The sequence below is a fragment of the Protopterus annectens genome, chromosome 5.part0 (genome assembly GCF_019279795.1).
Source record: "Protopterus annectens isolate FY-2018-M chromosome 5.part0, PAN1.0, whole genome shotgun sequence".
In the NCBI taxonomy this organism is placed as follows: Eukaryota; Metazoa; Chordata; order Ceratodontiformes; family Protopteridae; genus Protopterus; species Protopterus annectens.
In genome coordinates this window covers 1,420,178,594-1,420,201,723 of record NC_056735.1, presented here as the reverse complement: position 1 = coordinate 1,420,201,723, position 23,130 = coordinate 1,420,178,594, and the positions used below count along the sequence as shown (strand labels likewise).

Genomic DNA, 23,130 nt, shown 5'->3' with positions numbered 1-23,130 from the left:
CACAGAATGAATATATGTTTAATAGCTAAGTCTGCTGTAAGCGTTTTAATATAAAGAATATGAAGAATTTGTAGGGTATTATGGGGAAAAATGTTATAAACACTGAGAATGTCTCCCAGTGCAGACTGCTGCAGTTTATAACAGCTTGAAGTTTTCACACAGCATACTTCTCTGCTTCTGTATATGCAAAACAGATATTTTCAGTCAGCTTCCTTTGTTTTAATATATACGATAAAATATGGGATCCTTTTTCAAACTTATTAACAGTTTAATGTTATGTGGCAGAATTGATACGTGCACAAGCACTGCCATTATTCAGCAGAATATTTTTTCACATTTTATTACATTAGTTCTTTTATCCTAAAAGAACCGTCTTGAAAGCAATAACATTAAGCAATATAACTTAATTTCACTTTGATTTTTTTTAGGAATCCTTGAATTTTCAAGTGGATTTATGGAACTTGATTGTCCATCATGGTTCAAGATTTTTTTTCAGGATCTATTCTTTTTATTAATTTATAGCTCATAATGCAGACATTTGTTGATTAATGTTGCCATTTGAATGCTATCATTTTTAAAATGTTAAATACAGCATTTCTTTTCACTTGCATGTCACAGAGTTTGAGTCTTCAAATTTTCAGAGATTGTGGCACTGCAATGATTGGAGAAATTATTATTTCACTCTAAGTTATTTATTCCAAGTTTGTTAGCAAGGGATGCCCACTAATACATTCAGTCTATTTTGGGGGTAAAGGATGTGAAGTGTGATATTTAAATGAATTGCTTGGTGTTGAACAGCATGTATGTAACAATTGCAGGATTCCATTCCAATAATGCAGCTTTACAGCCCATCTGGCTTTACATTTCTGAAATGCATCAGCATTTATACTTCTCATACAATTTTATGTTGTCTGACAGTATGGTACGCTATGGTGGGATGTGGCAAGAAATGCATTTGTTATTACATTTTCTGGCAGTTTTATATTTCTTGCATGATTTTGACATCATGGTATATGACATCACTGGTGCCCATTCAGGTACAGGTGATTAGTTTTTCTTCAGTGTTTGTTATATTATACAAAAATTATATCATAATATTTAATAAATAATTTTTGTTAGTAATTGTAACTAGTTCTGGTGTAAAAGAAATTGGTATTGTTAAATGAGTATATGATATGCTAGTCTCATAAAATCATAGTGATAAAACCATTCTGAAAACATATACTTTCAGTGATATACTAGCCCCTAAGGTAAAAAATGCAGCCCATTTTCATCACTGGAGGAATATAATGCATTATGAAGAATTGTATTTTAGGCACCTGATAATTTCTGTGTGTGCTGTCTGACAACATGTGCTATTATTTAGTTGTTACTTAAATTTAAAATACATTTTAAATGAAATGTCTAATGTAATGTACATTTCTTTCTATTTCTGCATACTTCACACTACAAAGTGATGACTAGTACCAAGGATTATATTCTCTAATGTTCTATTATGGAATTATTTTCTGTGCAAGGATTAATGGGAAATTATGTTTTTCCTACAGTAACTCAAATATTATCAGTGATTAAAATGTTGAATTTTGATTAAAATGTAAACAGATTTCCAGTATTATTTGAGGTGTAACAGGAAGGTGTAGATGTATTAGTCAGAAATCAAAAGGAACATTTATCACTCATAGTGATATGTAGTATAGTATTTTTTGTAAAGAAATTTATGCACAAATCCCTAAAACTGAACATTTAGACTATGCTTCATACAAAGCTTAGACTGTGTACCACAGATGTATTTGGTTTTGACCGTTCTCATATCATCCTTACATATCTAAATCAGAAAATACTTTGTTTTACTTTGTCAGTGTAATTTTCTTTACAAAATAAAGCAGTGAATTGAAATCATTAAATATTTTCTGTCAACTTTCTAGGTGCTACAAGGACTAAAGAAGCCAATGAACTTATTTATGCTAGACAAAAACTTGTTGTCTTAGCAAAAGCTTTTGGTCTTCAAGCAATAGATCTTGTTTACATTGACTACAAAGATGAAGAAGGGCTTTGTAGACAGTCAAGAGAAGGCGCCTTGATGGGTTTCACTGGTATGATTTCCTGCTGATACTGTCTTTTTTGATTGATTCTAATAATTCAGTGATAGACAGGTGAAGAATCCAAATCTGCTAGTTTACTGAGTCATAAAAAGAATCCCTGAATGTTTCTATACATATAAACTTCAAAAACGAAGTAAGCCTGTTGCATCTTAATTTATATATGAGGGCAGAAATTTAGAGTTTGCCACATTTAAAATGTTGGTTTCGTATGGGGGTGTGTGTCCTAAAGTACCCTAAACATAAGTGTGTGTGAAGGTATATGCCTATATGTGTATGTGTATGTCTACATATTAGTACATTTCTAAGGGTATACATAATATCAAACAGAAATTGGAACTCAGAATTAATTTGGTAAGTATAAAGAAAAATAAATCTTTATGTTTTAGGTGGCAGAGTGCAATTAAGACAAAGTGATCTGAAGGGACAAAAGTGGTCAGTAGAGGTACTAGTAAACTGAAGTTTGTTTTGTGTGCATGTGTGTATGTGTGTGTATGTTTGAGAAGATTTCAGATTAACAGTGTGTATAATTACATTTTGAGCATGGCATTAGTTTACTGTAATAAAAAATGCACTGTTTTTACACTTGGTTTGGTGATGTAGCTTACAAATGAAGAAGTGTTACTTATCTATTATGTATCACTTTGAAACAAACCTTTAAATATATATTTTATTTATTTATATTTTGTTTGAAACACCAATGAATATCTCTAGAACATACTTATAATAAATATGCAAGCTAATCCTGTTAGTGAGCATACAAATTACTCATTTTGTTAAGCAAACATTCTTTCTCTTTTGTTGTGAAACAGAACAATGCAATTCATGTAGGAACAACATGTAACATTATTTTTACATTTTATGAATATTCCCCTGCAAATAATTGTGTATTCCTGATTATGAGGAAGTCTTATGCTGTTTGTTTTATCATTTAAACAGTGAATAAATGATGTGTGTAAGTTGAATTTTACGACAGTGTTATTATATTTACAAGCAGCACATTGATATCTGTTGTGTATAAATTTATATACATACACAGACACACACACACATATATATGTATGTATTGAGTGGTTTTATATATATATATATATATATATATATATATATATATATATATATATATATATATATATATATATATATATATACACACACACACACACCACTGTATATGTGTGTGTGTGTGTGTGTGTGTGTGTGTGTATATATATATATATATATATATATATATATATATATATATTTTTATATATATATATATATATATATATATATATAAATATATATATATATATATATATATATATATATATATATTTCACATATTTTCACTGTGTGTCAGAGACTAAACCCTAAGTGCCACTTTTAGGTTGTGCAGTGCACTGACAATGTCTGTTTAACTGATTTGCTCACAGTCACACAGTCTGTAAGGAGAATCACAATCAAGCCTGCAGGAGGAAGTCCCTTCATAAGTCATAGAATTTAACTCTCTTTGTTAAAATGCCAGAAAGAAATAAGTATTAGTAGTTGCAGTTTTGAGTGAAAGTTGAGGTATTCACTTCTGGATTTAGTCCTTACTGGCACATAATCAGGTATAATAAGGAGAGAGAAAAGGATATAAAACACTATAGGTATCACATTTGTATTTCTCTGTAGTGCAATAGTAAGAGATACTCTCATGTATTCAGTAAAGGGTTGATAGATATTGATGTAAAGTAAACTACTTTGCCCATATGGCAGTGTAAAAATAAGATTTCATGGCTGTAAACGTTAATGGCTTCCAATTTTGCACCCTCTTGGTTGTTCATCAGTAACAACTGTTCAGTCATTAAATAATTGGTTCTCTACGTTCATTTGATTTACATGATTCTTGATTTATGTTTCATTTTACTTTTATGACTTATATACCATCTTCTGGCAGTGATTAATTCCTTCAGCACTGAATACAGTGATTTATGCAGTTTGAATTCCATTATAGTCATTATATATATATATATATATATATGTTATATTCATCATAAGAAAAAAATAAAAAATGTATTGGGAAGCATCAGAAATCTAGAAATTTATGTGAACAAGTATTTAGGCCGTATCCTGTATGATTTTTGGCTGTAACATACTAATGGTAGACTGTCATAAGGCACAGTACTAAGATATCTCAGCTTGTTTGTATACTGGTATATTTTGCCCCCCTTGCTGCACTGTATACTACAATTTACAACCAGTTTGATTTACATGGGTTTACATATTCAGCTGTGTGAATGCTTTTATCTAAGCATTTCTAAAACACTGCACTGCAAAAAGGCAACACAGTGTGGTATGAATAATAACAGCATCTGTGTGCAAATGTAGTGTGACGAATTTAAATGTGGACAGTTATATTATTTTATATCTCTGAAATTTAAGTCATTGTTTATCCATAACCTCATCCATGATTGCTTTTTGGATGAACCAACGTTTTCAAGAGTTTTTAGATTATAAAACAGATTTTTCTCTTTCATTCAAATACAAGGTGAGTTTAACTGTATATGTATTTGGTACTTAGTTAAAGAAAACATAACTTAGTGGTCTACATATTTATAATGTCTGATAGGGACAGTTCTGTATTCCTCCTTCTGTTGCGCAGATACTTTATTTATTTTTTGTACCTCACTGGAAATAGTGACAGCTGACTTTATTACAATTCCACCATCCTTATATTCTTTAACCTCTGCTGCTACCTGCTATAATTTGTGCAAGAGCAAAGGGTTTAGCAAGGAGAGCTGGATATACTGAGTAATAACAGATGTCCTTTTCCTGATTCTATTTATTTTACCCTTCGCTTAGATTATAAAAATGGTCACTCCTTTAGCATTTTAAGTAAATCAATACATTTATGAGTGTATTTTTAATTTTGGAAAAAGTGAAATTGTTTCATTCTGTATATAATAAGTATTGCATCATTTACACATTCTTAACTTTTTTTTTAATTTTTAATTGACACTGAAGCTAATGGTAGCACTACATTGCATTCAAAATGCTTTAGCGCTTAGTTTAGCCAGTCGCCAACTTATATTAAATATTTGTTCATTTAATCTTGAGGATACCTGTTATTCTTATATAAAGCGTAGTAGCAGTTTGAGTCCCAGTCCTTATGCAGCAGTTTAATCAAAGTCTCGTGCTGCCTTCACAAGTAGTACATATTTTGCAAAGGAAAATCCCGTTGTTGACGATGAATCATCTGTACATTTCTGTGGTAATAAGACAGTTGAAAATATTCTGACATAGGTAAAATAGTCTATTTTAATGGTACTAAAAAGTGCACAGTGGATTAGATGAACTGAAATGACATCCTGCACTGCAAATCTGCAGGCATGAAGTAGTGAGTAAAATATCTGTGTAGAGCTGTCAGCTGCATAAAGTAAGAGATGATTCATTTGGTGTTTGCAGTTAAAGAAAATGTTTTCCTGTTTTTTTTATAATATGTTCCTTATACTTCCAAATAACTGTTGCAGTTTTCTAAATACCGCCAGTAGACTGTTATAAGACATAGCACTATTTTGTGCTTAAAATAAAATATGATGTCCAGGTGTCTCTAAGGAAGACTCTTTTACCATCTTTGTCATTTATTATTTCCTTATATTTCTGAAGAACCCTAAAATTTTACCTAAATTTTGCCAGGCAGCTATTTGTAATACATGGTAGTTAATGGATAATCAGTGTTTAGCTGTCATATTGACTTTTGTTCATCAGTTAATAGTTTGCTATGGTTTTTGTCATTTAACTACTAAGGTGTTAATTAAATATATACAGATTTCTAATATAGGGCAAGTATTTAAGAAAAAATATTTCACATAATACGTGTTACTCATTATTTGTAATTCCAATATCCTTAAATTTCTAAACTTACATCATAATAGAAATGAAAAAAATATAATGTACTGCCTTAAGAACTGTGCATGTTTACTTAACTGCTAATATTTTACTTTACTTTTATTTAAAAAATGCAGCTGCTGCTGCATGATACTTGCATATATTTTTGTACGAGGATAGTATGTGTTATGGATTGTTTCATCAGTGGCAGAGGATACTGACTGTCAGTCCATTTTTTTATGTCACACAGTTTTTGTTCACTGAGAAGTTTGAATATATATTAACTTATTTCTTTAATATCTTAATATGTTTAGCACATACACCAATAGAATTTTTACAACACACTGGAATTAATTCAGTGCAGTTTAGAAGACCATTGAAGAGTTAGAACACTGGGATATTCAGAAGTCCTTGAGGTCTGGCACCTTTTTAAACTGTCATGGTAAGGAAATTCTCCATCCATAAAAGTAAATAGCAGTGTGCAAACAAAACGCAGGCAGAATAATATTGTGATCTAGCATACACATGTACTCTTTCATCATTTCCTATGTCCCTAGCGTTTTCTGCAGTCCCTGGTAATATAGTGCTCTTTTACCAACATGTTGCTAGATGTTGGTTAAGGCTTACCAAGCTTACTTACTGCTTTGCATTTACATTTCAAATGGATATTCCTTAGACTAAAACCCCTTGTTTCATATGGCTGTAACAGACTACTTAACCTGTTTCCTACCTACTCCTACTCCCAGCTCTTCCATTTTTATCAGAACAAGCTTACTTTTGTTCTTCTCTTACTAAGCTTCACCTGTATAGATGAACCTGGAATTGTTCTGCCATTACCACCATGTATGTTATAATGTTGTGTAGATTTTTGCTTCTGTCTTTCACATGTTGATTTTTAGAGTACACTCCTCTGAGGCTTTCAAAGATTGACAGTCAGCTTGTGCTTTGCCTTGCTGGACAGAAAGTTCCCTTTGGGGGAAAACTACAATTTTCTTACTTTTGTTAATGTGTTATTATTTCCTTCTTCAGGAAAGTTATTTTAAAGCTAGGAGTATTGTGTTTTAACAGACTGCCTTGAGACTGTAACCTACTTTTAAATTGTGCACTCATTTTTTCTGTCAGTTTAAAAGTATTGTAAAGTAACTGAAAACATTTTTTTTCTGTTGAGAAATTGTGTTTTTCTTTTTGGGGTCTGGCAGGGTGTTTTAATCTGCTTTTTGCTGTGTTTTCTCTGTCAAAAAAGTACCTTTTTTGGACTGGTAGTGTTTAATGGAAATTGCTGGTTGTCTTCCCCAGGAAAGATGCACCATTTTTGGCTTGACCATGGAACAGACTACCGGTCCCATGTTCAGTCTTTCTTCCAGCCACAGAAAGAAAAAGTTGAGCAAACAACATTTGCCACCACAGCAGGCTAGCAATTTGCCTCAGCTACAGGTGGGAGACTCTGCTGTGGCCATTTATTGTACCTCAGACCACTCATCGTTTACCCCGGATTCTTGTGGTGTAGCCCCCTACAACCATTATGTTCCAGGGATTAGCCATGTTCTCTGCGACTATTGGGGTCCCCTCTGTGAGCAAGGGAGAGCCACTCTTGTCAGTTCTGGAAGAGGGAACAGGGTAAGGTTTCCAAGCATGTATCTACTGTTCCTGAAATGTCTTTGGATAGGAGTAGTTTACTGGGTCTGGCTCAGTGTTTAATTCAGGCTATTGATCCTTCTTGTATAGCAGTTTCTGGAAAAAGAAAGAAGGATTCCTGTTTTCCTAATGAGATTCAAGATTCTGAATCTAAACAGGAAGATGCAGGTTTGGATACTGGATTTTTTCCTCAAATTTCTGATTCAGACTCCGAGTACAGCTCAGTGTCTATTTCTCCCTGTGAGTATTTCTCTTTCCCTGAGATTATCAGAATATGCTAGTGTTTTTAGTGGGAGAACACTGAGGTTTCTCAGTCCCTCAGAAAATATCATGAGTTATTACAGAAGGATTTTCCAAAACTCACACCGATTCCTCCTATTTTGTCTGCTTTAGAGGATGTGTGTGTGTCTGTGTGTGTGAGTGTGTGTGTGTGTGTGTGTGTGTGTGTGTGTGTGTGTGTGTGTGTGTGTGTGTGTGTGTGTGTGTGTGTGTGTGTGTGTGTGTGTGTGTGTGTGTGTGTGTGTGTGTTTGTGTAACTGCCTGCAGTTTTCCTGAGATCCTGCCTGCTGAATGAGGCAGTCACTAAGGCTGTCGATGAGGGTAAGACAGTGCATACAGCCTACCTCAACCAGGCCAAGGCCTTTGATACCATTCCCCACTCAGTTATCATTAATAAACTCACCAAAATAGGCATCGATCCTTACTTCACTAGGTGGGTTGCAAATTAGCTCACAGACAGGACCCACAGAGTGAAAGTTGCGAATTCCAAGTCAGACTGTTGACCAGTCATGAGTGGAGTCCCACAGGACTCGGTCCTGGGCCCTTTCCTGTTTATCTACTTCTCAGAAGTCCAGGCCAACACAGAAGGACTTTGGCTGACCAAGTTCACTGATGACTGCAAGCTAGGAGTCATTATCAAATCCCCAATTGATGCAGACATCCTACAAAAGAGGCCTCACTGAGACCAATGACTGCTTTCAGAACCATGGCCTGAAGCTTAACGCCAAAATATGAGTTATCATCCCCTTTGGAAAAAACTAATTGCCCACGAATTACCATGTTGATGGGAGCCCTCTGAACACTGAAGGGGATCATAAGAGATCTGGGCACCCAGGTCGACAGCCACCTCACCTTCGACCACCACATTTCCACTGTGGTCAGAAAGTCCTTCTACTTGGCACATCTTATAATCAAATGTTTCACATCCAGGAAGAAAGAGGTCATCATCCCTCTCTACTAATCCCTCATTAGACCAATCATCGTATATAATGCCCCATTTGGCATGTACCTGACCAGACACCTACAACAGCTGGAGAGGCCACAAAAGTACCTCACAAAAAGGATTATAGGCTTTAAACACATGTCCTACATGGACAGACTCAAGAAACTGCAGCTGTTCTCAGTCTCTTATCGTCTACTTAGAGGTGATCTCTGCTTTACTTAAAACCCATGTCTGACCCAGCCCTACTTCAAATGCTGCACCTAAAGCAATCCCAATCCCCCCACTCCACATGCTCCAGAGATCAGAACCTCATTATCACAATTAACAGAACATGCTGGAGGGACAGGTTCATCTCCCAAAGACTGCCCATACTCTGGAATAAGCTTCCCATTCATGTCAAGCAGAGCACCTCGCTGGCCCACTTCTTGAGAATTCTTGAGTTGATGGGGAACAGAAAGTTCGCTCCAGGGATCATTCCAGTTGCCCTATTGGATAGGGGCACTGTGAACTAACATTGGATGGCACAGTGCTTGGGCATTTATTTTGGGCTAGGCTTGTAAAGGCTCCAAAGCCATTAGCGTAGTACACACCTATGAACCTATGATAGCTAGCTGCCTCTAAAGAAGCATGTAGGATGTATAAAGTTCCTCAGTCTTTTACATTTTGCACACTTATCCTATACTTGACCCAGCTTTAGTTGATTCCACTGCTTCTAAGCACTTAGATAAATCCAATTGTACTGTTTGTAATAAGGATGGGAAAATTATTGTTAGGTATAGGAAACAAAGTGTGTACGACTGAAACTTTGATTTTAAGAATTTTGAATTGTCAGGCTGATATGTTAAAGTTTGCCTTGAGAAATTGTGAAAATATGAGGAATGTTTTACCTGCTGTATCTTCTTGTGAGGAAAATCTGCTTTCAGTATCGTAGTTTCTTCTATTGCACAGATCACACTACTGTTTGTCTGCAGTGTGTTAATGGCTCTGTTGATACTTCTCCAGGGCTATAACCACTGGTACTGTTTTGATGAGGTTTAAATGGCTGCATTTTCAGAACCTCCTAGATGATGTTAAAATGAAATTTTAAATTCTCCTTTGGATAGAAATTTAATGTTTAGTCCCTCTGCTGCAAAGTTTATCAAAAAGGGTGATGAAAGAGGTAAGTTGATCTAGGGGAATCACTAATAATTTTCAGCTCTCCTTTTCCAAATTGTCCAAGGTAATTTCTAACTCCTTATCCAATCTTGACCAAAAAACAGAATAAACAGTGTCAACAAAATTCAGGTAAACAGACATTTAAGAAGAAATGGAAAAGGGTTCGAAAAAGTCTCAAACCACCCAAAACCAAGGTCAGTCCTACAAGTCTGAATGACTGTTCAAGAGAGCCTGTCACCCACTCCCACCCTGGCCCCTTTTTTCTTCCAGAAAGTATGAATCTCCATTTTTTTGATTGGGAGTAGACTATTTCAGACAAATGGGTTCTGAAAATCCTTCATCAAGGTTACAAATGGCATTGGGAGGAAAGTCCTACTTTTAAGGAGGTCATTCCTCATCCACCAGATCAGATTGTTTTGTTTCCACCTGTTCATCACAAGGAGTGATAGAACCTGTTCCTCCTTCCCAGGTAGGGAAGGGTTTTTATTCAGTAATGTTCCTGGTTCAAAAGAAAGAAAGAAAATGCTTGGAGACCAGTTCTGTATTTTTCATTCGTAAACATGTCTGTGATAGTGCCCAGATTCAAAATGATGTCAGTTCACAACCTACTATGTCTTCTTCCTCTTTCACATTTTTGGTAGCAATAGACTTAAAAGATTGTTATCATCACATCCCTATTCATCCAGACTTCAGACATTTCTTATGGTTTTGTCAGTTCTCTGCCTTACATCTTTGACCATCCACTCCACCCAGGAGTGCTCACAAAGTTTCTGCCTCCAGTTACTAGCTCATTGCAGTCTGCAGGGTATCCTCACTTATCCATATTTATATGACTTGCTTATCTTTGCAGAGTCTTTTGCAAAGGGTCAGGAATCTGTGCATTGGGTGAGAGATGTCATCATGGTATTCCAGGAGAACATTCAAAAGTCTTTCTTGACTCCCTCACACAAGATTATGCACCTTGGATGTCAATAAGACACCTAATTTCAAAGAACTTTTTTTCCACAGGAAAATTTGATCTTTATTTAGCTCTATTTCTAAGGTATCCCACTCAGACAGTGGTCACTCTGGGGGAACACCTCAGGAATTTGGGTTTCATGATATATTTGATTCTCATGATACCCCTGGCAAGACTCCACATGAAAATGATACAGTGGTGTCTGAAATCTCTTTGGTTTCATCATCAACACCCTTTATCTTTTCAAATCCCAGTGCTGGGGTTTGTCAGAAGAGAAATTGTTTGGCGGAGACAACAGATGTCTTTAAATCCAGGTCTCCCCTTCTCCCTCCCTGCTCCAAAGCAACCTGTCACCACAGACTCTTCAGACTTAACTTGTGGAGCAGTTTCAGGAGGGGTAAAAGTGCAGAGAGGTGGGGTACAACAAGGACAGATGCAAGCATGTAAATATCAAGGAGATGAGTACCCTGATCAAGGCATGTAGCTCTATTAACAGTCTTTGGTCCCTGGGACCTCTCTAAGTGGTTACAGACAATACCTCAGTCATGTGGTGCATCAACAAGCAAGGTAGAACCAGGTCATACCTGGTTTGCAGACTAGCCACGTTAGCTTGGGATGTAGCTTCAAAGCACAATCTCACTTTACAGGCATCCTACCTTCCATCAGATAAAAATTGTGTGGCAGACAAACTGAGCAGGATCAGGGTAGATGTTCTTCGTGTTTCACTGTTGCAGTCATTACATTTTGGTAATCCTGCTGGCAGGTTATAAATGAAAACTACATTGGGGGTCTCCCAAGATATGATCTGTCTATGGCGAGTTCCTCAAGTAGACCTTTTTCCTTCCTCTCTGATCAATCAGCTAGCAATATTGTGTTCCAGGACTCTATGCAAGAAGGCCTGGAAGACAGATGCCTTTTCTTTTTCTTGGCTAGGAATGTTGCTGTATGCTTTTCCACCCTTTCCACTAATATCTAAGGTACCTCTGAAGATTTAGAAGGAATCCCCAAGATCATTGTGGTGACTTCCTTCTGGCTCAGGCAACCATTGTTCTCTCTTCCTTTGGAAATGGCCAGGGGCAATTACCACAAGCTTACTCACAGACTGGATTTACTCAAAGAAGAACAGGGGTATTTGATACACCCCAACATCAATCATCTTCAGCTGACTGCCTGGATGATAGGGTCTTAATTCCTTTTAGGCACTTATTTACTGAGGATGTGCAGTAGGTACTAATGGAGGCAGGAAAGCCTGATACTAAAAAATCATATATTATTAAATGAAAACAGTTTTCTAATTGGTGCCAACAACATAACCAGCACCCATTCAGGGCTAGTTGTTCTCTGGTTTTATAGTATCTGTGTGAGTTAATATCCCATGGCCTTTATTATTCTTCTATCAAGATTCAGTTATTGTCCATTTCAGCATGTCCACTCATGTATCTTTCTTGTTTAATGCAGCTTCATGACTAAATATTCTTTATAGGAGTTTTGCATAAAAGGCTCCTCCTTGGGATCTTAATTTTGTGTTAGATAAGCTAACGTTTGCTCCATTTGAACCACCTAATCTGGCTGACTTGAGTTTGATTGCTCTGACCTCTGCGAGGAGGGTATCTGAGTTGCAAGCTCTTATGATGAGACAACCCTGAGAAGTAATCTTTATTTCATGCCTAAAGTGGTACCTGAGTTTACTTTAAACCACACTGTCCATCTTCCCATTTTCTTTCCTGAACCTAAAAATGAGGAAGAAAGGATGCACCATGCATTAGATATTCACAGATAACTCTGGTACTATCTAGTCAGAATAAAACTTTCAGATCTTTGGATCAGTTCATTTCTTATGAAGGTGAGAAGAAGGGACAACCTGTGTCAAAACAGACTATTTCTAAATATTTGTCTAAGGCTATAACTTTTTGTTATTCTCACCATAACAAATCTGTTTCATGCAGGGTCAAGGCCCACTTTACCAGGGTCTTGGCTTCATCTTTGTTTTTTTTGTAAAGGGTTGGATTCTAAAAATATTCTAGAAGCTGCAACTTGGTTCTCTGTACATACTTTTACAAAGTACTATAAGCTTGAATCCTTCTCTTTGTCCAAATCAAGATTTGCTAGGGCCATTCTCCAGGGGCTCCTGGACTCTTCTCCTTCCACCTCCAAAATGTATCTTCTATAGTAATCTACCCATATAGCTGAGGCTACTGCAGTAGTGGTCAGTATGATGAACATAGTACAGTTGTATAAGTTGAACTGGCCATAGCAGTAGCTGTTCGAATGACCACTGCTGCAGTAGTGGTCAGTATGATGAACATAGTACAGTTGTATAAGTTGAACTGGCCATAGCAGTAGCTGTTCGAATGACCACTGCTGCAGTAGTGGTCAGTATGATGAACATAGTACAGTTGTATAAGTTGAACTGGCCATAGCAGTAGCTGTTCGAATGACTACTGCTGCAGTAGTGGTCAGTATGATGAACATAGTACAGTTGTATAAGTTGAACTGGCCATAGCAGTAGCTGTTCGAATGACCACTGCTGCAGTAGTGGTCAGTATGATGAACATAGTACAGCTGTATAAGTTGAACTGGCCATAGCAGTAGCTGTTCGAATGACCACTGCTGCAGTAGTGGTCAGATTGATGATCATAGTACAGTTGTATAAGCTGAACTGGCCATAGCAGTAACTGTTTGAATGACCACTGCTGCAGTAGTGGTCAGTATGATGAACATAGTACAGTTGTATAAGTTGAACTGGCCATAGCAGTAGCTGTTCGAATGACCGCTGCTGCAGTAGCTGCTCCCTCCCTTCAGCCTCCTTGTTTTTTGGTGTTTTTTTTATGCCAAGGTGTGAACATTTATTTTTTATTGTTCCTAGCATTGTCCTTTCAGGGGTCGGCCTTCCTGTCTCTGCTGGCAGGAAAGCTCTGAAGGGCTTTGTGCTCAAACATGTCATTTAGTCAGCTCAGCTAGAGCTGCTTTGACAGTTTGGGTGTGTGGAAGCTGCCCTGAAGCTTTTGAAGCTGGCTGGCTATTATTTCCTTGGCAGGATGCAACCCATATAGCTAACGCTGCTGCGGCAGTGTCCATTCAACTACATAACAGCAGCTGCTGTTATGGTACGTTCAAGTAACGCAGCTGTACTTTCTGGTTCAGGTTTTAAAAAGCCTAACTATTTATCATTTTAAAAAGCCTTACATTATAAATTAAGTTGTCCTTTCAATGTAACCAATACCATGCAGCTGTCTATATTCCTGTAAAGTCAGTGTTAAATAGTTTGAGTTTCATTCAAAAAATAGTCCAATGGTATATTGCAAAATTTGAGCTATCAATTGCCTACTGCACAGAAGTATTACTTACCACATTAACTAACTTCCTCCATAAAATAAAAAGATAGGCGTAAAATCAAATAAGGATAATTTCCAAAGAAATATGGTATTAAAGTGACTGTTTTTATGGAAATGCACTATCTCTGTGTGTGGAGGAGTGCATCATTGCTTTTGGCTTTTGGAATTAAGAAGGTAACCACAATGCAACTACTTTTTACTAGGCATGGTTGTATGAGATTACTGCATGTTAATTCCATGTGTTTGATGCTTTGAAATCAAATGTGGCTTATACTTTAATGGCAGGACATTGTTTCCAAAGCAGGTGTACTATGTATGGGTGTATATATATATATATATATATATATGTATATATATATATATATATATATACATATATATGTGTGTGTATATATATATATATATATATATATATATATATATATATATATATATATATATATATATATATATATATATATATATATATACATACACATACACACACACACACACACATATATACACATATACAGTATATATGGATATATATATATATATATATATATATATATATATATATATATATATATATATATACACACACAACAATTGACTGCAGGATAACTCATTTATCTGATAAGCATGTCTGTGACTCATTAAACATTATGGTTGGCAAAGCCACAGGATTACAGTATAAATTATTTCACATTTAATTGATATAAGTAGGTGTAGTGAAATATGTTTTATGTATGGGGAAAACATCTTTCATTTCCTTTACTAATTAAACAACTAAAAATATATGAAGGTGTGAAGGAAAAATTATTCATTTTATAGTTATATGTTGAAAATGTTTGTGCTTTTTAACATTTTTTAAGTCATACATGTATTTGATGAAACATGTAAATTTAACTTTTTTGCATTTTTTTGCCCTTTCATGAAAACAATATTGCACAATTCTATATCTAAACATTGTTAAACCTACATTTTGTGGACTTGGAGAAGGGATATGATTAGACCTCTGGAATAACTAGTGGGAGGTGCTACAGCAGTATATGATCCCAAGGCTACTGCTGCGTACTGTTTGACCCTGTATTTCAGGAGTGAGAGCTTTGTTCTCATTCATGACTTTACAAAAAATAGATACAAGGTCAGTGTGGGATTCTGCTTAGAGTATGTCTTGTCATGCCTCCTGCTTCTGACTTTCATAGACAGGATATTAAGGTGCGGCCAAGGTAAATAGATTGTCTAATAAGGAGACATGGGGATGACACCTTTGGTCTTTACATTTTCTGATGTCATTGTCACCGCCAGCCTGCAGTGAAGTGATGATGAGCATACTAAAATCCAAATTAAAAATTATAGTGTTCTTCCAGAAAAAGTCAATTAACTTATGCATGTGAGTGGGAAATGGCTAACTTGCTAGAACTAAAGTATCTTGGGATATTGCTCCCGAGTGAAGGTAGAGGGGGCCAGGAGATTGAACAATGGGTGGCTGCAGTGATATTGGTATTCTAGCCATTGTACCAGAGAGTAGAGGTGAAATGAGAGCTTACTCATTGTACAAAAGTCACAAATTGTCATTCCTTCTCTGTCCCCATCCTTACATATGGTCATTTACTTTGGATAGTGACTGAGAGGAATACAGATGATAGATAGACTGCATCTGCTTTTCATGACAACTTACTGCACTGTCTTTGAAGGAGTAAGGTGATCAGCAGCTTGGAAACATCTCAGAGTACAGCCACTGCTCCTTTTTGTTGACAGAAGTTAGTTGACATGGTTTGAGCATCCGGTTTGGATATTTTATAAGGATGCCCTCTGGATACCTGAGGTATGACCCACTGGGAGGAGGCCCTAGAGCAGATCCAGTACACCCTGGAATGATCATATAATTGAACTGACTTGGAAATGCCTTGAATCTCTCAGAATGAGCACTATTAACAATGATAGGGTAATCAGATTTATAGTGCATAGTTTACAACTACCTCAACTTTTAGCAGGATAAGTGATGCAGAAAATGTATGCATGCATATATGTAGATAATAGCATTTTATTTAGGTAACTATGTGATCAGCAATTTTCATATCTGTGGTATCTGCAGACATTATTTGTTCAGATTAATTCATTAACAGAAGGAAAAATATATTCTTTTTTGCAATTTACAAATAAAAATGTGTGTGTTTGTGTGTGTGTGTGTGAGTGTGTGTGTGTGTGTGTGTGTGTATATATATATATATATATATATATATATATATATATATATATATATATATATTTATGGTCTATATTAGAACACCGAACTTTCAAAATGTCAAGTGTTCGAATATCAACCCGTTTTCAGCAAAAATATCAAAGAAACAGAAAACCAATTTTTTTCGTAGGGAAAGAATTTGGTTGTCTGTTTCTGTTGCTTCGGTATTTCCAGCACTGTGGTGGAAAGTTATGAGTCGGGTTCAGGTAAGTGTGCGATTGTGTGGACGTGAGGGTTAGGGCGGGTTAGGTGAATTAGGGTTAGGGCACAGGTCAGGTAAATGTGCGATTGTGTGGACGTGCAGGTTAGGGGGGGCTAGGTGAGTTAGGGTTAGGGCGCGGGTGAGGTGACTGTGCGATAGTGACGGACCTTAGGGTTAGGGTTTGGGTTAAGGTAAGTGGATAGTTAGTGGTGTATGTATAGTTTAGTGTAGAGTTAGGTGTAAGAGTTTAGGTATATGTGTGTGGATTGCTGTTTGTTTGGTGTGCTTGTGTTGTGTGTATGTGTTTTGGAACAGCAAATTTTTTCCCTTGGAAAAAATTTGCTGTTCTGTATGTTCGATGTTTTAAATTTTCGATTAATAGGGTTCGATATTAGAACACTCGAAATTTTGAAAAGTTTGTTGTTCTAATATAGCCCCTATATATATATATATATATATATATATATATATATATATATATATATATATATATATATATATATATATATATATATATACATACATATATATATATAATATTTAAATACACTCCAAAGACATGCGTCTGGAGCATTTCCCCCCAGGCCGCTCTTGAAAATAGGCTCTGTCCTAGTCGGACTTTTCTACTTTCCTGGGTGTGTGTGTGTGTGTGTGTGTGTGTGTGTGTGTGTGTGTGTGTAGTTTGCCTACTATTGGTCAAGTGTACGTAAAATTGATCTCTGTATTATTGACACACTTTGGTCGACAGTTGTGCCATAATGGACTATCTCTGGGGCTGTGGAATTTGCCCTTTCCCCAGGCAATTGCTTGATCTTGGAGTTAGTTTCTGTAATTAGCAGGGATTATGGGGATGTAGGGGTGTTTGTCCCCCTGCAAAAGACAGTTTTTTTTTAACTCTGCATGTTTCGAGGTGTACATGTGAGGAAGAGTGTTGACCTTTGCAGTTCAACATTATCATGTTGATGTTCGTCACTTTGACAATGCTTTTTCAACAAATGCCACTAGATATATATTTATATCTATCCATATACGTGTGTATATACATATATATATGTGTGTTTGTGTGTGTGTGTGTGTATGTGTGTACATATATATATATATATATATATATATATATATATATATATATATATCTATGTGTGTGTATACATATATATAAATGTGTATATATGTATGTATATACATGTGATATATGTATCTGTAAAATGTTATTAATTTGTACCATGTTCAAACTAATAATGTGTTACTAGGGCTATCTGTGCTATATATCTCATTCTTTTTTTATTTTTATAATAATTGTTTTTGTTAAATTGATCTTAACATGTAGGGATAGTAATAGGCAGGCCTACTTCTTGGTTCCATCTTGATGGTGAGTTGGGGCATGGGTTTTTGAGATATACAGTTTTGCCAGACATTTTGTTGTTATATCGTAGTTTACATGGGTCTATATTATATCATCGAATGCTTAAAAAAGTGAACGCTGATTGATCGACCTAACTTAAGCGAAAGCTTACAATCTCGAACTGTCAGATCAGCAATTTTTTTCCCAGGGAAAAAAATCGCTGATCCAAAGCACATACACACAACACAAGCACACCAAACAAACAGAAATCCACACACATACACCTAAAATCTGATACCTAACTCTACACTAAACTATGCACACACCACTAACTACCCATTTACTTTAACCCAAACCCTAACCCTAAGGTCCGTCACTATCGCACACTCACCTCACCCGCTCCCTAACCCTAACCCTAACTCACTTAAATCCACCCTAACCCTCATGTCCACTCAATCGCACACACACCTAACCCGAGCCCTAACCCTAACTCACCTAAATCACCCTAACATTCACATCCACACAATCGCACACTTACCTAAATCCGACCGGTAACTTTCCACCATAACACTGAAAATACCGAAGCAACAGAAACGGACAACCGAATTCTTTCCCTAGGAAAAAATTTGAGTTTCTGCTGCTTCGATATTTTGCAGTTTCGCGAAAATAAGTTCGATCAATCAGCGTTTGCTTTTTTAAGCGTTCGAGGATATAATATAGACCCGTTTACATTAGGTGTCCCTATCATATTTTTGATTAGCACATACTCCTTTTTATTTAATTTTGTTTATATATAATCTAAATAGGGGACATATAGATGGTGATTACCTTGGACCAATATGGATCTAATCGCTATATTGTATAGTCTATTGGCTGATAGAAACTGATTTTCATGCTTTTTGATATAATATGATATTAATTTTACAATTTTTGGTTGCACTGTAATTATTGTGTATATAATAACTTGGTTATTACCCACCTACCCCATCTACCTGCTTAATCTCACATCCTAACCCATAAGCAACCATGCCACTAGGTAATACTGTTGTAATCCTCACCTGCACTATTCTAGCCTACATTACATCCTACCAAACAGCTACAGTCATAACCCCCAACCATTACCACTGCACTCTCACATCAACTCCCCTCAAACACCCACTGCATAATTTCATTACCACAACCACAAACTAACTCTTCCCAGTGCAACTACTCAATTACCAAACCCCCACCACATTTGAACATAAAATTTCCATAAAATACAACAAATTTTTTACTGCATATATGAAACATATTCTCAACACTCTCTCTAAACTTGCTCTCAGTGGAGATGTGCATCCCAGCTGTGGCCCCACAATCACCAATATCTACACAAACCCCCTTCCAACCAACTCCCCCATCACCCAAATCACAAGCAACAAAAACCCAAATGACCTCCTCATTATGTCTCTTAACATCAGAAGCATCTGTAGTAAAATCCAAGACCTCCATGCCTACATAAGCATCTACTCCCCTGATGTCCTTATTCCAACTGAATTGTGGCTCAAACCTCACATCAAAAGTGAGGAGAAACTCCCACCTGGATACAACTTCCTCCGTAAGGACAGACTATCCAGAAAAGGAGGAGGTGTGGCACTGTTGTACAAACACCACCTCAATATCCATATTCTCACCAAATCCGCTCCCCAGTTTGACAAGGAAGAAATACTTTATAGCACCCTCAAATTAAACCCTAAAAAATCAATCAACATTATAGGGTGCTACTTCCCACCAGGCCAAAATATACCTCCCCTTGAAAACCAACTAGACTGGGCCAGTCTCTACCTACCTCAAGAAACTATCATCCTCGGGGACTTAAACATCATTTGGCTATCGTGCAATAGCAACAACCCAGCCCTCCACCTAAATCTCCATAGTTTTTCTCAGCTAATACAAACCCCCACTGGGATCAATAAAAACCCCAATAACCACACCATTCTTGACTGGGTCTTAGTTAACAAAGCCCCTCACACCTACCTAGCAAGCTGTTTACCTGACTTCCTCAGTGACCATTCCCCAACCTTCCTAGTAAAAATCACATTAATGATTGCAAACCCATTACCCATAGACTTATTCGCAGCAAAGCATATTTTAACCCCAACTCCTTCACCTCCTCCCTCCAGAATGTAAACTGATCACCTCTAAAGTACCTCAACCTAGATGAAGCAGTCCATTTCTTTAACAGTACCTTCCTCAACATCCTTAACTCCCCTGCCCCCTTGAGAAACACCAGAATCAGAACTAAGACCTCCCCCTGGCTACAAAAACCCACCAGGGGCCTTATGAAAACCAGGGATAAAACATGGAAACGCTGGTGCATAACTAAACACCCCTCAGATAGGCAACTTTTCCTTGAACTACATAACAAGGTCAAAAAGCAAGTAAAAGCAGACAAAGCCCTTTTCTATCAGACGTCCCTAAACTCCTCCCAGAAGGACCCCAAGCAATTCTGGTCCACAATTAATTCTATACTCTGCCCAGGAAAAGTAAGCACCCACCCTACCAACCACCCCTCTCTTCACCAGTAGCATTGCTGATTCCTTCAATAAACACTTCACAGAATACGTGCTATCCCTAACAAAAAAACACTTCCTTACACTAATTCTCCCATCACCCAACCCAAAACCACCCTTCCCTACCTTCTTTCTCTCCACAGTACCCACCTCCTACATAAAAAGGCTCCTGACAAAACTAAAACTCACAAAACTAGCAACCGACTACCTGCCTGCTGAATACCTAAAGATAGCAGCTGATGTCCTAGCTTATCCTATTTCCATATTAATAAATCACTCCATATCTGAATCTTATGTACCCACGTTGTGGAAAATATCATACATCATTCCAAGGTGGCCCCTCCACTGACCTCTCCAACTATCGCCCCATTGCCATCCTCTTCCCCCCTCTCCAAGATACTTGAAAAATGCATCAACTCACAGGTCTCCAAATTCCTCCTTAACATTATCCTCCTCTCCAATGCCCAGCATGGTTTCAGACCACACCACAGCACGACAACTGCTCTCCTCTCCTTCACCAACACTATCCTCCATCACAAAAACAATGGCCTCCTCTCCTCTGCTGTATTTATGGATGTATTTAAATCCTTTGACATTGTGTCACACAATCTACTACTCTCTGCTCTGTCTGACCTCTCTTTCTCCACACCAGCCACAAACTGGTTCCACAGCTATCTACATGGCTGCCAGCAATCAGTCATCTGGGGCAACAATCTATCCACCCGTCTTCCTGTTACTCTCGGGGTTCCCCAAGGCTCCATCCTTGGCCCCCTACTTTTCTCCCTTTTCACCAACAACCTGCACACTGCCACCAAACATGCCTCCCTCATACAGTATGCAGGTGATTCCACACTCATCTGCTCAGCCTCAACTCTAACAAAACTCCAACAGATCACCTAAGAAGCTTTCTCTTCAGTTGAAAGCTGGCTATCTAATTCCCAGCTTCTCCTCAATCCAAATAAAATCAAACTCCTCATCTTCCAATTCTCCAAATCTACCCCAAACTACCCCACATTTCACTATTCAAGCCAAGGATAATACCTCAATTTCACCAGCAGTCCACACAAAACTACTTGGCGTACAGATAGACAATAATCTCAAATTTGACACCCACATATAACTAACAATAAAAAAAGTTCACAAAAAACTGAGTGCCTTATATAGAAGCTGCCAATACATCGCCAAACCACCAAAAATCTCTATCACCAATTCCCAACTAATCTCCACCCTACTCTACACATCACCAATACTTACAACTCTTAGACAGTCAGATCTACACCAACTCGAAGCCTGCTACAATAAAATCACAAAATTGCCACTGGTGCCTCTTACCGCAGCTACCACTGTGTCTCCCTTAGAGACCTTGACTGGCTTGAACTCCCTCATCTCCTACACCAAACTCAACTCACCTTTTCTCATAAACTAGTAAATCACCCTCACCAAATCCCATTGTTCCGTACAATTCTCCAGCCCTACCACTCTTCCAGACCACTATGCTCCTGCAACAGTAGTCAACTCCAGGTCACCAAAGCCAAAAACTCATCAGGTGAAGCACTATTTTCCTGTGCTATATCCAAGCTCTGGAACAACTTTCCCACTATCATAACTACCCTTCCTTCCTGCAGTATTTTCAAGACTGCACTTAAATCTCACCTAAATTCTCACTGGCTTTGTCCTTGTCCAAAACCTGACTAATAACCCCCCTTCAACCCTTCTCTCCTTTCCCAGATTTAGATAGAGTATTCCCTCTATCACTGTAAAACTGAACTGAAGATTAATCACTGCTTGTTAATGCTTCCAGGAGTTAGTTAATCATTTAGTCTATTATCTAGTTACTGTTTTAGAAAATTTGTAACACTGTGTTTTGCTTCTTATTTCGCAATGTTAATTAGAGCTTACCACTCAGTTGTACCTAATTTGCTCCTGTATTTCTCCATGTCGTGATCACCTCTACTGTATTCATACCTTGATTGTTATTGTTTACCATCTGCCATGTTATTCTGTGAAGCTTTTCTCCCCAGGCCTCTGCTGAAAAAGGACCTGCGTCCAGTTGGAATTTCAAATATCATTTTTTATTTATCAGTCTTATATATAATTGATTACATATGACTTCACACTTTCTATAGTGTATTGTATTATTGACTAGACACTGTTTAAACATATATATACACTGCTTTTGGAATTTTCTGAATACTGTTATTGAACATGTATATTAGGAACAAGCTATATTGTTTTATGTCTATTTTTCATTTTTATGTTTTATGTAATTATTCACAGTATTTAATATGTATCGAACTTGTTTTTATTAATATATTAATTCAGTTTATTGACAGTATTCGAATGTCTAATATATAGTAGTATATTTTAAAGTATATTTTAAAGTATATTTTTATATTCACACACTTTTCAAATTTTATATTTATATTAATTTGGAGTGATTTTTTCACCAATCTTGATATTAGAGTGAGCAAAACAAGTGGGAATATCAGCGATTAGTTCATTAGTAGTTCATTAGTAGTTAATGATTAATATATTTGTGTAATAT

At 36.8% G+C, this 23,130-nt stretch overlaps 1 protein-coding gene across 1 annotated transcript in view; it reads left to right on the top strand.

Annotated features, from left to right (window-relative positions):
* Positions 1-23,130, top strand: part of CLYBL (citramalyl-CoA lyase) — a 2,235,763-nt gene that overhangs the window by 1,721,159 nt on the left and 491,474 nt on the right. Inside the window, exon 7 of the mRNA XM_044071228.1 lies at positions 1,926-2,093. Coding sequence (XP_043927163.1) covers positions 1,926-2,093 — 168 coding nt within the window. The remainder of the gene's footprint in view (positions 1-1,925; positions 2,094-23,130) is intronic.